The 16,480-nt window shown below is 43.2% G+C and overlaps 1 protein-coding gene across 1 annotated transcript in view; it reads right to left on the bottom strand.

Moving 5' to 3' along the window:
* cyfip1 (cytoplasmic FMR1 interacting protein 1) overlaps nt 1–16,480 on the bottom strand; it is a 153,337-nt gene that overhangs the window by 106,199 nt on the left and 30,658 nt on the right. The window contains exon 2 of the mRNA XM_072262714.1: nt 13,960–14,075. Coding sequence (XP_072118815.1) covers nt 13,960–13,970 — 11 coding nt within the window. The 5' untranslated portion in view covers nt 13,971–14,075. The remainder of the gene's footprint in view (nt 1–13,959; nt 14,076–16,480) is intronic.

Raw genomic sequence — 16,480 nt, 5'->3', positions numbered from 1 at the left:
CTCACTCACAACACAAAGTAATATTACCACAAATAAATTAACAAACACTAAGGTGTATTTACAAAACAGGTTAAAAGTTAAATAGTATAAAGCTACTCTATGCTCATGGATGAAGGAAGGAGAAGATGGCAGTGCGACACAGCGCACACAGCCTCTCTGGTGAAATGATATCGTATCTGTTAAATAGGGGCCATGCACAATCCCGATTTGATGGAGGCGGACATGAGAAGCACGGAGGAACATCTGGAGAAACTTCTGAAATGCCTGGTTTGCTGCCGCTGCTACTGTGCGATCGAGAATCTCCAGAGGGAAGGCCCCAAATCCTCAGCTTTGCCTGTTGCTGGCGGCCAGAACTGGGGTCGAAGCGCTCGGCAGAAATGGTGCTCGGTGCTCGGTGTCGGAAGGCTGGTCGGAGGCTCGAAGTTTTCGGACTGACTGAGAGTCGGACAGTGGTCGGGTGCTTCCAGGATACTGCATCAGGAAGTTTGCAGCGCTGGAAGCTCATGGCAGGGAGAGTTTTTCTTCCTTCTACCGTCTGCGTGAGATGCTGGGACTTTCGAGAGACTGAGACATTTTTTTACCGTGCCCATGGTCTGTTCTTCTATCAAATTATGGTATTGCTTGCACTGTTGTAACTATATGTTATAATTATGTGGTTTTTGTCAGTTTTTCAGTCTTGGTCTGTCTGGAGGAACATTGTATCATTTCCTCATGCATGCATTACTAAATGACAATAAAAGAGGACTGCGTGTCCTCATAATCTATCTAAAATCTATGATATTAGTGTTGGTCACAATTCCTAATCATCACAACAATTTCCCACAATCACCCTCTGCCTCCTATTACCAAGTAAATTTTGGATCAATGGACTTCAATCTTTTGAACCAGTTTCCAACAGGGAACGATGTCAAAGAACTCCATCTACATCACATCAACAATACCACCCTCATGAGCATGTTTTGCTCTCTTCAAAAAAAATCTTATTTGCTAGTTAGGATCCCCGCTGAAGAGTAATGAAGTCATGAAATATCAGCAATTCATAATAATTATGGATCTATTTGGGTTTCTAGCGCTGGAAATAGTTACATTCCAACACGTCACATTAGCGGGACAGAAGCATGGTTGCATTGTTTATTCCAGGGACCAACTGCTTACGCTTATGCCGGCCGGTTTAGCGAGCAGAGCGGCGGACACCCCTGCAGAAAACTGGAGGAAAACACACAGAGGATGCAGAGGGGGATCACAAAGTCGAGGAAAGAGGACCAGGACGAGACAACAGAGACTTATGGAGAAGAGGAGTTCGGTAGGTAATGAAATGGACAAGTTCACGGCGCTAGCCAGGCGTCACAGAACATTTCGGGTGTGCAGTGTTGTGTGTTTCATTGGAACGGGGCTGCACGAGGACATACCCGGTCAAAACTTTTCCATGGACGGCTTCCAGACCATTCGGGCTGACCGGAAGTGCACTGAGAGCGGTAAGCGTAAAGGAGTTGGGTGCTTACTGTTCTGGTTAACAACAGATGGTGCAATCCGGGTCATATTACGATCGAGGAACGTGTTTGTAGACCAGATATTGAACTTTTTACTGTTGGACTTCGGCCATATTCCACCGAGATACAACACTGGGCGGCACGGGAGGTCCTTCCTGCCTGTGGCCATTGAACTTGTAGCTCCTCCCATGGAGGGTCAGACACACTGAGCCAATAGACTGGTCCTGGACTTATTTTCCATCTGACATAGTTTGCATTTTGTTGTTTGATTGTTTGTGGTTTTTGTATTGCTATATTTATGTCCTATTCTTGGTTGGTGCGGCTGTAACAAAACCCAATTTCCCTCGGGATCAATAAAGTATATCTATCTATCTATCTTAATACTATGGCCCATTACTTGGATGTACCCTCAGTGGCCATTTTATTAGGTATAAGAGACAGCTAATAAAATGGCCACTGGATGTATTTCTGGACGTTTGTGGTTCTCTGCTGTCGTAGCTCATCCACTTCAAGGTTCTGTTGTACATGAAAATCTCAGGAGATCAGCAGTTTCTAAGATACTCAAATGACCCCATCTGGCATCAACAATCATTCCATGGTCAAAGTCACTTAAATTACATTTCTTCCTCATTCTAATATGTGGTATGAACAACAACTGAAGCTCTTGATCACGTCTGCATGCTTTTATGCATTGTGTTGCTGCCACATGATTAACTGATTTGATATCAGGATCAGGTTTAATATCACTGGCATATGTCATGAAATATTTATGTGTCTTTTAAATAGTTAAGTTAAAATAAGTAGCGCAAAAAAAAATTTTTAAAGTAGTGAGGTAGTGTTCATGAGTTCAATGCCCATTTAGAAACTGGATGGCAGAGGGAAAGCAGCTGTTCCTGAATTACTGAGTGTGTGTCTTCAGGCTTCTGTACCTCCTTCCTGACAGTTAACAATGAGAAGAGGGCATGTCCTGGGTGGTAGGGGTCCTTAAGATGGACGCCTCCTTTGCAATACACCAGGCCTTGAAGATGTTTTGGATACTACAAAGCCTGGTACCCATGATGGAACCGACTAATTTTACAAGTTTCTATAACTTACTTCGATCTTGTGCAGTCGCCTCACCCCCTCCATTCCAGACAATGCTGCAGCCAGTCAAAATGCTCTCCATTGTACATTTGTAGAAGTTTGAATATTTTAGTTGACAAACCAAATCTCCTTAAACTCCAAGTGAAACACAGCCGCTGTCATGTCTTCTTTATAGCTGCATTAATATGTTGCCAGGTTAGGTCTTCATAGATCTTGAAACGCAGGAACTTAAAATTGCTCACTCTCTCCACTTCTGATACCTCTACAAGAATTGGTTTGTGTTCTCTCGTCTTACCTTTTCTGAAGTTCACAATCAGCTCCTTGGTCTTGTCAACGTTGAGTGTAATGTTGTTGCTGCAATGCCACTCAGCTAACTGGTACATCTCGGTCCTGTACGCCCTCGCATCTCCACCTGAGATTCTACCAACAATCTACTACCATCAGCAAATTTATAGATGGAATTTGAGCCACACAGTCAGGAGTATAGAGACAGTAGAGCAGTGGACTAAGTACACATTCCTGAGGTGCACCAGTGTTGACTGTCCGTGAGAGGAGATATTATTACCAATCCGCACAGATTGTGGTCTTCCAGTTAGGAAGTTGAGGATGTAATTGCAGAGGAAGGTACAGAGAGCCAGGTTCTGCAGCTTATTGATCAGGACTGTGGAAATGGTGGTGTTAAAAGCTGAGTTAGAGTTAACAAAGAGCATCCTGACAGAGGTATTTGTATTGTCCAGGTGATTTAGCACCATGTGGAGAGCCATTGAGACTGTGTCTGCCATAGGCCAATTGTGGCGATAGGCAAACTGCAACAGGTCCCGGTCCTTGCTGAGGCAAGAGTTGATTCTAGCCATGACCAACCTCTGGAAGCATTTCATCACCATAGATGTGAGATCTACTGGATGCTGGTCATTAAGACAGCTCACACTGCTCTTCTTGGGCACCGGTATAATTGTTGCCTTCTTGAAGCAGGTGGGAACTTCCAACCGTAGAAATGAGAGACTGAAGATGTCTTTGAATACTCCCACCATTTGGTTAGCACAGGTTTTCAGAGCCTTACCAGGTACTCCATTGGTCCCTGCTGCCTTGCGAGGGTTCACCATCTTGAAAGACAGCCTGATGTCGGTGTCCAAGCCAGAGATCACAGGGTCATTGGATGCTACAGGGATCCTCATAGTTGTGGCTTTAGTCTCCCTTGCAAAGTGAGCATAAAAGGTCTGGTAGTGAAACATCTCTGTCATTCATGATGTTAGGTTTTACCTTGGAGGAAGTAGTGTCCTACAAACCCTTCCAGAGCTGGCGTGCATCTGATGTCGCCTCCGACCTCTCTTGGAATTGTTTCTTGGCTCTTGAAATTGCCTTCCTCAAGTCATACCTGGTTCTCTCATACAGATCTAGGTTGCCAAACTTAAATGCCACAGACCCAGCCCTCAGCAGACTATGAACTTCAGGGTTCATCCATGGCTTTCAGTTTGGGAATGTCACCCAATTTCGGTATTGGCACCCGTTCCCCCCCCCCCCACTCGCCATTCCCCATCCCCTTTTCCCTCTCTCACCTTATTTCCTGCCTACCCATCGCCTCCCTCTGGTGCTCCTCCCCCCTTTTCTTTCTTCCATGGCCCTCTGTCCTCTCCTATCAGACTCTCCCTTCTCCAGCCCTTTATCTCTTTCACCAATCAACTTCCCAGCTCTTTACTTCATTCCTCGTTCTCCCGGTTTCACCTGTCACCTTGTGTTTCTCTCCCCCCTCCCCCACCTTTTAAAACTACTCATCTTTTTTTCCCACAGTTCTGCCAAAGGGTCTCGGCCCAAAACGTCGATTGTACTTTTTTTTCCCCATAGATGCTGCTTGGCTTGCTGAGTTCCTGCAGCAGTTTTGTGTGTGTTTCTTGAATACAGTCTAATCCACCGATTCAATGTAGTCCTGTAAGCACTTCTGTGCCTCTCTTTTCCGTAGCTTATTAGTTTTCACGACTGGGGGTGATGTAGTCTTCAGTCTCTGTCTACATTTAGGGAGTAGAAATACAGGCAGATGATCACGTGGCGTGGGATTGCACAATAGGCACTCTTGATCGCAGTGTAACAGTGATCCAGTGTGTTTTTTTCTCCTGGTACTACAAGTGATTTGTTGATAATTATTTAGTGACTTTATCAAGCTGGCCTGATTAAAATCCCCCAAAATGATGCCGAAGGTATCAGGACGTGCTTTCATGCCTATTGATTATATCGCTCAGTTGGCCTGAGGTGGAACGTGCACCACTATCAAAACGATCGCTGAAATCTCCCATGGCAGGTAAAATGGCCAGTACTTAATTGCGAGGTATTCGAGATATGCATTAAAGAGCAGGTGTACCTAGTAAAGTGGTCACAGAGTGTATACACTTGCATGTTCTATTCCATCATTCACACCAAATGTAGTCTTTGAAAAAAAATGTCATTAAAAGAGTAAGCACACTGTGCTCACAAAATGCATTAAACTTACTACGTATTCAGCTGGAAGTTAAATTCCAAAGAAAGGATAATCAAAAGTCAAAAATGTCGTTATTCTGCAGCATCATTTCCCACTGATTTTACTTCAAATCCTACTCAGGAACACTATTTATAGAAAATTATATTTACATCATAGATTTTAAAATACAAGTACAAAATGAACAGCAGAACCCTTTTTGCTACTTCTTGTTTCATCCATGGGAAAGGCTGATCAAATTCAAGTAGCATTCTAGAATTTCACAATTGTCTTTCCAGTTTATTTTGGGTGATGTGGTGAGTCAGACATGCAATAGCAGAAATAGATATGCACAGTCAACTAATAGTTAAAAAAAACATTGCACTTAGAATTCTACCAGACAATTCAGATGGGGTAATGGATGCCTTGGAAGAAATTACAATGGTAATTTCGTACTTAATTCGGAAGGCCTGACATTCTGAAGCACAAACAAAACACAAAGCATTTACCAGTGTCAGCAGATACTGCAGAGGTAGCAGCTACTAAATCTGCTGCCTGCCAGCTCCAGCGACCTCAGTTTGTGCTGTTTGTGTGCAGTTTCAAGTTCTCCCTTTGAATGTGTTAATTGGTCACTGTAAAAATTGCCTCCCATTTGTGGGGGTGGGGGTGCGAATATATAGCTGGTGAGAAAGGCCCCCTTTTCCCCTCTGAGGAGCAGGTTTTTCTGTCTGGCCGCAGCTGATGTGAGAAAGACCTGATAACATACCTGTTCAAGTGCTAAGGAACTGTGCAGCCCAATTAACAAAGGTTGTAACAGACATCTTCACTCTAAAACAGTCCACTGTCCCTGCAAACTTCAAGATGGCCACCATCATCCCAAGAGAACAACAGTAACCTGCTTCAGCAACTACCATCTATGCCATTAACCTCAACAATAATGAAGTGCTTTGAACAGCTGGTTATGGATCACATTAAATTCCATCTTCCTACTACGCTGGGCCCTTTCCAGTTCACTTATCACTAAAATCGTTCCACTGATGATACCATAAGCTCTGTACTCCTCTCCATCTTGTCACACCTGGAAAATGGTGCTTCATACACTAGGATGCTGTTTATCGACTTCAGCTCAGCATTTAATAAGATCATCCCTCAAAAATCTGGTGGATAAACTATCCTTGTTGTGCCTCCATACCTCTCTCTGTAACTGGATCTTGGACTTCTTGACAGATAAGCCGCAGTCTGTCTGTGTTGGCAGAAACATCTCTGAGCTCTATGATGTTGAGCACTAGTGTCCCCTAGGACTGCATGCCCAGCCTGCTGCTGACACATGACCACACTGCTAGATCCAGTTCAAACTGCATCATCAGATTCACCGATGACACATCGGTGGTTGACCTCATCAATGACGACAACAAGACAGCATAGAACTGTGCAACCACAATCACTTGAGTCTCAACGTGGACAAGATTAAAGAGATGATTGTGGACTTTAGGAAAGTGCAGTGAGGAGTAGTCAGTTCTCACATCAGCTGCTAAGTAGCACCAAGCTTCTGGGCATGCAGGTTACAGATGACATCACCTGGTCCATCAACACCACCTCTTTGGTCAAGAAAGCACAACAGTGTCTCCAAGTCCCTACAAACGAATGTGAGGACCACTAAGAGGATCATTGGAGTCCTTCTTCCACCCATCTGAAATACTTATCAGAAGCGCTGTGAATGCAGAGCACTTAGCCCTGTCAATTACCTCTCCCATCTGTCCAATAATCTCTTTGACTTCCTAACATCACACAGGAGGTACCACAGCACTGGAATGACTGTTAGATGCAGAAACAGCTTCCTCCCCCAGGCTGTGAACCAAATGAAGCTCCCTGCCAGGCAAAAGGTACTATAACATTAAGAAAAGAAATGTTAGGATGGGAAACAGCTCCTTCCCCAGATCGCAAGACTACTGAATTACCTGCCACCACTTACTTCTTATCAGGTATGAAGTGCCAGCTATGCTTTACTGTTTACTTTTTAAAGTATGAGGTAAATGCACCTTATTATTGTTAATTTATTTGTGGTAATATTACTCCATGTGTTGTGTGCATGTTACATACTGTGTTGTGTATCTTGGTCTGGAGGAATTTTGTTTCGTTTGACCGTATACGTGTACAGTTGAAAGACAATAAACTGAACTTGCACAGTGGTTCAATTTCTAAGATTTAAAAGTATTAATTTAAAAGTATCTGCACTGTTAAATGTGCAACCCCCTCACCAGACTCTTGTGGAAATTTGGCTCATTGCCGGCCCCACTAACAGTTACGGAACTCGGCAGTGAGGTCACCTTTCATAAACAATAGGCGTCTAGGGTCAGTAAGATTTGGGGTTCAACCAAACAGGAACATTGTGATGTTCCAATTAAAGAAACCTCGATTTGAGCGAATGCTGCACAAATATTGCCTTTACACAACTGTCAGTCAGCAAGAAATAACAAATTATATACCGCTTAAAATTATAAAAAAATTAATTTACAAATTTCAGCTTTATTGAACAGTTACTGGAGGGGGGGGCAAAAATGAAAGGGCCCATAACAGTTAAACCAGTTCAAATGTGCACATAAAGTTAGAGTTCATCCTGAAATTGTCTTTTTACTGACACACTGGACCTATGGTCTGTGTGAAAGCACACACCACATTCCGAACTTCACTCAAAATCCATCTCGAACTAATGGGCTCTCTCTCCAGAGTACTGGCCAGTCCTCCTCAGAGCCATTCATCTGCACAAAGCACCTTATGCAACAGGGCCACTCCTTCCCACGGCATCCTCAACCATTTTCCCTCCTGTCCTCTCTGCAGGTCGAGCCAAAGAAAAACAACAGCAAACTACACTGCCCATCACAAATCTCTCGCTGCCCCACTGTCTTGAACTTTCTCCCAACTCTGCCATCCTGATTGGCTGAAACAATATTCCTAAGTTGAACATCATTGCTCCTTGCCTTTTAGCTGATACCCAAGCAGTCTAAAAGCAGAACACACTGTTTTTACAGAACTGCTAAAATAAAATACCCACAGCATGACAGTACACAATCACAAACTGGGCATTACACTCTCCCCACCAAAAATAGTCAGGTCCTCATGACTTTGGAACTTATTAAACCATTATAATAACACAATATTCAAATTAATTTTGTGATTTCAGGATCTCCAATCCATTTGTAAATGGAAGTTGCATATCTCACCTTGGAAATGGACTTAATATTCTGTTTCCCATGTGCATCCTCTGCCAGCCTAGCTTGGGGCTTCCTGACTCTGAGACCCTCTTATCTCAACTTCAGCTTCTCCAGCTTCAACCACTCCTTGTGAACCTTCCTGTCTCCTAGAGGGTGCCTCCCCATGTCTATCGCTCATATCTTCCAGTGGCTCAGGTCCCCTACTCCTTGACTGAACTTAGCTTCCTTCAGTTTAAGCAGGCGCTGCAGATCATCTTCAACTTTCTCTGGTGCTAACTGGTGAGACCTCTCTCGAAGAGAGGTGCCCTCCGTTGCTCTAATAGTGTTGCAAGTACTCTTGGAGCAACCAACTTGTCAGTTGAAAAGGCATCATCATGTTCCAACATCTTTTCAGTCAATCTCCTTTTCCATTCCTTGGGCATTGGTGAGTCACTGAAGTTGCACGTCTTCAATGTTGACTTCCTCGATTCAGAAGGCCATTCCTCTTCTGTTTCCCCAGGAAAACTAGATACTACCATCACAGGAAAAAGAAGGACAGTCAGCATCCCATGTCTGAGGGTAACCTCTCTCTCTGTGGTATTCCTGATAATCACTGTCAGCCTGTTTGTGTATACTGCCGAAGATTTCAGAAGTTCCGGTCTCACCAGCACCCTTGCAGGTAAGCGTGACTCTCCTTCCGGATTATCAAGAGTATCCACCTGGATGGCCGAGGTGTTCGGCATTTGGCAAATTTGGGGGTTCCTGTCACTCTAGCTATTCCTACAGGGCGTAACATGACAGGTTTAGATTGGGTGTACCACACAGTTCCTCGTTTCTGCTCATTATCCTGCTTAGGAGGAACTTGTACCTTCTCAAAAACAGCTCTGAACACAGGGTGAGTGGACAAGGATTTCAAAAAGTACTCTCCATTTTATTCCTTGCATTTTCCCACAAACCATCTCACAACAGAAGTATTTGTTCCCACAAGACCGGAGGTTCCACCCTTTTCGTCCAGATCCGGGCAGACCAACATGGGTGTGTCAATAGTCTCAGTTACTCCAACATCTGCTTCTGAAAACGCCGGTTTCAACAAGTAACCATTGTATGGGTACACATCAGAACCAAGCATGTCAAGGTCACTGAGCATCAAATACCAGTTGTAAAAGGATCTATAAAGCAAAGTAACTTGAGAACCTGTGTCAAGTATGGCTCTAGCATAAACACCTTCAATCTGTATGGATACACCAGAGCTAGGTCCCACTAAACCTTCAGGAATGTTTTGCACATCGGTATTTTCCTCGATTTGCTAATTGGAACATATCCTCTCTGAAACGCCAGCCCATTCCTCTGAGTCCCTCTGCAGTTTTGTCTCTTTTCTTCTCTGTTTAGTTAACCACCGACTTACATTTTGAACATTTTCCTGTTCCTCACCGTCTTGCTTGAAACGTCCATCTTCTCTACAGTTGTAACACAGCAATCACCTCTCTAGTCAAGAGACCCTTTTCAGCTGCAGTTTGTTGCATTATAAGTCCTACAGATGGGTCGGATTTCCCAACGGATGTATCACGTTTAGCTGAAACTTTAGCAGACATCCATCATATCAGCTCAGTTCAAAGGTTTTCCACCTCATTCCTCAAAAGCTCTTTCTCTAACAATAGAGGCTACCACTGAAGACACTACTCAGCTTTTGGAAAGGTCTCACTTCTCAATCACATTTTCCTCCTCTCTAACTTCTCTGAGTAACTCAGTAAAAGATGGAGGAGGGCGCACCTTGCAGGTCATTCGAATACGTACAGCAATCACATCATGTGACAGCGCGCCCTTCACAACTTGCTCCAACCTCAAGCAATTTCTCTCATAGTGGAATGCCCCCTTTGTGGCGCAAACAGTGCAGCTGTTTCTCCACCCTGAAAATGCAGGCAGACAGCTTCTCTCCTTCCCCCTGGAATGTGTGCCTTCATCATTAGATCGGTAGCACTTTCAGCAGTGCTAAAAGCATCTTCCAGAGCTTGCTGACATGGCTAATGGATTTTCTGCCTTTAGGAACCTCACTATCAGCCGCTGGACCGTTTAGGCCCTCTGTTTTTTCTCACCACTGCCATTCATCCAGTAACTGAGATGTCTGCACAGCCCAAGCTTCATAATATACTTCCCCATCTGGGAGGGGGGGGGGGGCTTCACCCCAGAGAACATTCCTAACCTAGAATAACTTTGGCTCTCTGCAGATACACGTCTACATTTACCAACCAGTGATGTAATATCCAAAACCAGCTCAGAATTGAAACCAACTGCTGAAGGACCCAATCTTCGTCCTCAGCTGCACGCCCCTTCTCTAAAAATGAGAGGCTCATGGCCCCGCCTCTTCAGGGTCTCCCAACCTATCAGGCAGCACAACTTCAGTTATGTCACTGCTGGTCTGGACTAACATGACATCCTTACCATCCGATTGGCCAAAATGCCTTCCAATAAGCGCAAAGTCCCCAAAACTTTTATAGAACTGAGCACTCTGCATAAAGGTTCATTGGAAGTTCGGACATCCACCCTGCTCAAAACACAGGCATTATTTGTGGATAATCTCTTTGAATTGTACCAAACCTTAAGCCCTGTGGTGTCCATAATAAAGTACCTTAGTCACTTTCCCTGACACTAGTTTAAACACAGGCTTAAACACACAAACTGCTTAATCAATCCTTAACAGCAATTACACAGCATTCAGCGAATCGCTCAATGATAGCCCCCACAATGCAGATTCTCACCAGGCTCATAGGGAAATGTGGCTCAGTGCCGGCTTCACTAACAGTCACGAGACTCAACGGTGAGAAGGCCACCTTTCATAGACAATAGAGGTCTATGGTCAGTATGATTTAGGGTTCAACCAAACAGGAATATCGTGATGTTCCAATTAAAGAAACTTCGATTTGAGCGAATGCTGTGTAAATACTGCCTTTACACAATTGGTCAGCAAAAAATAACAAATTGTACACCACATAAAATTATAAAGAAAGTATACTTACAAATTTCAGCTTTATTAAACAGTTAGTGGGGGGGTGGTGGAGGACGAAAATAAAAGGGCCCATTACAATTAAACCAGTTCAAGTGTACACATAAAGATGGAGCTCATCTTGAAGTTGTCTTTTCACTCATGCGCTGGATCCGCGGTCTACATGAAAGCACACACTTTCCAAACTTCACACAAAATCGATTTTGAACCAGTGGGCTCTCTCTCATAACTACTGGCCCTTCCTCCTTGAAGCTATTCATCTGCACAAAGCACCTTGTGCAACTAGGACGTTCCTTCCCACAGCATCCTCAACCATCTTCCCTCCTGTCCTCTCTGCAGCTCCCGCCAAAAAAAAACACGAGCCACACTATTCGTCACAAACCTCTCCACTCCGCTCTCAAGAACTTTATCCCGATTTCACCACTTGGATTGGCTAACACAACATTCCTAAGTTGACCATCATAGCCCCTCATCTCTTAGCTGAAGCCCAAGCAGACTAAAAGCAGAGCACACTGCTTTTACAGAACTGCTAAAATACCTACAACATAGCAGTAAAAATCTTAACCTGGGCGTTACAAATGCTGTACTTAACTATGTATCGTTTGATGCACAACATCAGAATGATCTCAAGAATAATGGAGTCTGAGGGGGATTGATGACTACATCTCCAGATTTACAACTGTATCCCTCTCTAAACATGGACTGTGTTGACTGATTTGTGTAATAACATTAGCAACATCAACACTGAAATTTTACCGCAAGATAGAGCCATTTTCATTGTATATAGCACTTTGCAGAATATGAAGGACGCCATCTGAGATACAAGACAACTAATGAAATCAGTGTTAAAGGGGTCATTATTGTATTGCAAACAGAGGTGTGAAACCAACGTGCCTCTATGCCAGAAACCTGGTACGATTTACTTCCCTCTAATCTGCTGAGAGCTTGTTGTGGCTAGAACCTGTTTGGTTCAAATTCAACAATGAATTAATTCCATGGTCGTGTGGAGAAGCTTCCAATGGGGGGTAGTGCTGGGTCGGCCAAGGCAAAAAGATGAAGCAACGCACAATATGCTGGAAGAACTCAGTGAGTCAAGCAATATTGGTGGGAAGAAATAAATTGTTCATGCTTCTAGCCAAAAACCTGCATCAGGACTGAGAGTGGAGAGGTGAGATGGCCAATACTGAGAGAAGGAGAGTGGTAACAAAAGCCTGCAACGTGATTGGTAAACTGAAAAGGGGTGCAAAATTACAGGCTGTAGTGACAGATATAGGAAATGGTGAGGGTGGAGTTGGAAAACTGGCAGGTGGCAGAGAGATGGAGGCAGACAAAGAAAGGGAAGAGAAACAAAAAACAGCAAATAGAGATACAGAAGACTCTGCAGATGCTGGAAACATTGAGCAATACACACAAAATGCTGGAGAATTCAGTTATCAGGCAGATTCCATGGAAGGAAATAAACAGCTGATGCCTCTGGCCAAGATCCCTCATCAGGATTAGGCATGAGGATCTCAGCCAAAAAAGTTGACTGCTTATTCCCTCCATAGATAGTACCTGACCCAAGCTTCTCCAGTGTTCTGTCTGCATTGAACAACAGATGGAACAAAGTGGGGAGAGGAGACTATGAAAACAGGAGAGAGCTGCTAGAGGGAGATAAACAAAAAATGAGAACCATTAGGGAAGAGAGAGGGAAATGACAGTTGGAACTAGATGAGAAGTTGGGAGATAGGCAATCCAGTGTGTGGTTGGTGGAGGGAAGAAAGGGAAGGGGACAAGGATGGGTCAAGAGGGCTGTGAGAGGGTGGGAAGGGGGTGAAAATGGAAGGATCAGTAAAAATAGGAGGGGAGAAGAGGGAAAATAAAAAATAAAATAACAGGGGTTACCTAAAATTGGAAAACACAATATTCATGCTGTTGGGTTGTAGATTACCAAGGCAGGATAAGAAGCACTACTCCTCCAGTTTGTGTTGAGCTTCATCCTAGCAGCAAAGATGGCTAAAGATGGACAGCTCAATGTGGGAAGGGAAGGAGAATGGGGTTGAAATGGTTGGCAACAGCAACCTTGAGACTGTCATTGTGAACTAAGTGTAGGTGTTATATGAAGCGGTTGCTGAATCTGCGCTTGATCTTGCTAATGTAGAGGAGGGCACAATGCATGCATCAAAACGTAGAAGACAGTATTGGAGGAGATGCATATGAACCTTTGCCTACCTGAAAGGACCATTTAGATCCCTGGATGGTGGTGAGGGAGGAGGTGCAAGAACAAGTGTTCCATCTACTCTGGGGGCAAAGGGAAGGTCCCAGGGGTAATTGCAGTTACTTAGTATCATGAAAGACCTAAAGTGCATCTTGGTCTGGGACTAGTAGCAATTGTGTTTATGTGTTGATAGATTAGTCCATACCATTTCTCTTATCACCACCTACTGCATGACGGAAGCTGCAGTTTCTCTCTCTGTCTGCACACCTCCTTCCTATCCAGATGACATTACTAATATTGAACTGTACCATTTTAAACCATTCCATTTAGAAGAAAATGCTGTTCTTCAAGTTAAAACAACTTAGGAATAACACAATGAGGGACACAAAGAAGACTACAGATACAATTTGCTCTGAAGATAAAAGATATGCAGGTACTGGAATCCGGAACAACAACCACCTGTATCAAAAAAAGTCTGCACTTTTTTTTCAAAACCTTAAAGTATAATAATGGACACACATTAATTACAAAGTTTGTGAAAGTTTACTTACTCATCTGACATCGTCCTTAATGCTAACAGTTTCCTTGAACAGTTACTTGATTTAGGGCTTGATTAGGGCAAATAGTTCTGTTTATTAGCCTGTGTGACAGCCACTTGCTCAACTGCCTGAAATGAAGGGGAACATGGAAATATTAGAAGCTGCACCAGCAAACTTGCATTCCAACTATAGTACATTTAAACATAAACTAAGCAAGAGATTACAATGATGTAGCTTTGGGACAAAGTCATAGAATATGAACTTTGCTAAAACTTAATAGTTTTAGTTCACAATATTTCCAAGAAGACCTGTCCGTGATGCCACAATAAAAGGTGACTGGTTAATTTTCCATACACATACATCAAAATTCACAAGTTAAGCCCTAAAGTTAGATGATTTAAATAACAGGAAAACATTATTAACATTGCTGGCAAGACAGGATTAATGCTCAATCTGGCCCCCTCTCCCGTTCCCATCAACAACACTCCAATCTCACTGAAATCTTTTCCAAACACGGATAGAAGAGTTCAGTTCCAGAGCTGATGAAGGGTCTCGGCTCGAAATGTCGACTATTTACTCTTTTCCATAGACGCTGCCTGCCCTGATGAGTTCCTCCAGCACTATGTGTGTGTTGCTTTGGATTTCCAGCATCTTCAGATTTTCTCACGTTTGTTAAGACAACATTTGACCGACTGAAGCAATAAGGAGTCTTTCTAAAACTTAAACAAGGGGTAGTCAATCAACACCAGCCATATCTCAAGAATGGACTGAAAAACACTAGGATAATGACTGTCCAGTTTAATTCTTGAAAGGGTCAACATGTTAAAGTTCAAGCCTAATTTACATGGAAGTTGACAGTTGAACTGCTGTGGAATCAAGATGCATGAATATTACAGAAGATATAAATAAAGACTAGTAGAGTTTTAAAAATAATGCAAGGTGTGGTGGAGAGTATATTAACTGGCTGCATCACAGCCTGGTATGGAAACATCAATGCCCTTGTTACCGCCCAGTCCATCACGGGTAAAGCCCTCTCTACCATTGTGCACACATACACAGAGTGTTGTTGCAGGAAAGCTGCATTCATCATCAGCCCCTTACCCCATCCAGGTGATGCTCTCTTCTCACTGCTGTCATCAGGAAGCCAAGTACAGGAGCATCAGGACTAACATCACCAGGTTCAGAAACAGTTATTACCCCTCAACCATCAGGCTCTTCAACCAAAAGGATAACTTCACTCAATTTCACTTTGATAGTTATTGTTTACATCTTGGCAATTTACTTCACCATATGAGGAGACATCATTTGCAAGTAAATTGCCAGGACTGGAGAACTACTCAACCCAACCATCAACCAACAGAGCTGCACATTCTCCAAATTACTTCCAACAGTTTATTATCATTTGCACATTGGTTGATAGCTCAATTTGGTAAGGTTGGTATTGTTGGTATTGATTCCATTATGATTATTATTCTATTATGGATTTATTGAGAATGATTCTGGGAATGAAACTGTTAATGTATGAGGAGGGTTTGATGGCTCAGAGACTGTACTTGCTGGCATTTAGAAGAATGGAGGGAGAATCTCTTTGAAACCTATCAAATATTGAAAGGCTTAGATAGAGTAGATATGGAGAGAATGTTTCTTGGTCTAGGGTCAGAGAGCATGGTCTAAAAAATAGAGGGGCATCTATTTCGAACAAAGATGAAGAGTAATTTCTTTGGCCAGGTAGTACTGAATATGTGAAATTCATTGCCACAGATGGTTTTGAAGGCTATGTCATTTGAAATACAGTATTGAGCACATCTCAGCCTTAAACACTTCAGTGCATGATAGATATAGATATATCTCCATGCCTCAAGACTCTTCTTGCACAGAGCTGTATTTAAGGTAGAGGTTGATGGGTTCTTGATTACTGGGGGAATCAAAAGGTTACGGAGAGAATGCAGGAGTATGGCTTCCAACGGAATAATAAACCAGTCATGATGAAATGGCGGAGCAAAGTTGATGCGCTCAATGGCCTAATACTGCTCCAATATCTTATGCCTCCTCAGGATAGATGAGGAAATGGTACACCCGCAGGTTCTGGTATTTAGAATCAGGTCCACAGTTTACAAGTACGGTGAACCATTTAGGACTTGGATACGGAGAGATCACTTCATCCAGAGGGCAGGGAAACTTCAGAAATTTCTACAAATCAGTTGTAGACCATAAGGCACTGAGTATATTCAAGACACAGGTTTATAGACAGAAGGGAAAACATCAAAGATTGACTACAAGCGGAGGTTCAGTTTTAGCATTAGAGCAAATGGAATGGGTGGGAAGGAGTAAACACTAAAACAGGGAACAAGGAGCTATCCACCCAGCAGACGGAAATCAGATAAAGCTGGTCCCTTTTATCTCTAAGGAAAGCATGTCTCAAAACTTTAGATAACATCTGCTTTAATACAAATGGTCTATACTGTTCAAGGGCCTTAGCTGAATAATTGAGCAGTACTGAAGCCACATTATATCTTGCATTCCACACCACTGC

The sequence above is a fragment of the Mobula birostris genome, chromosome 7 (genome assembly GCF_030028105.1).
Source record: "Mobula birostris isolate sMobBir1 chromosome 7, sMobBir1.hap1, whole genome shotgun sequence".
NCBI lineage: Eukaryota > Metazoa > Chordata > Chondrichthyes > Myliobatiformes > Myliobatidae > Mobula > Mobula birostris.
The sequence above is the reverse complement of the archived record's forward strand: the minus strand, read 5'-3'. Positions and strand labels throughout refer to the sequence as shown.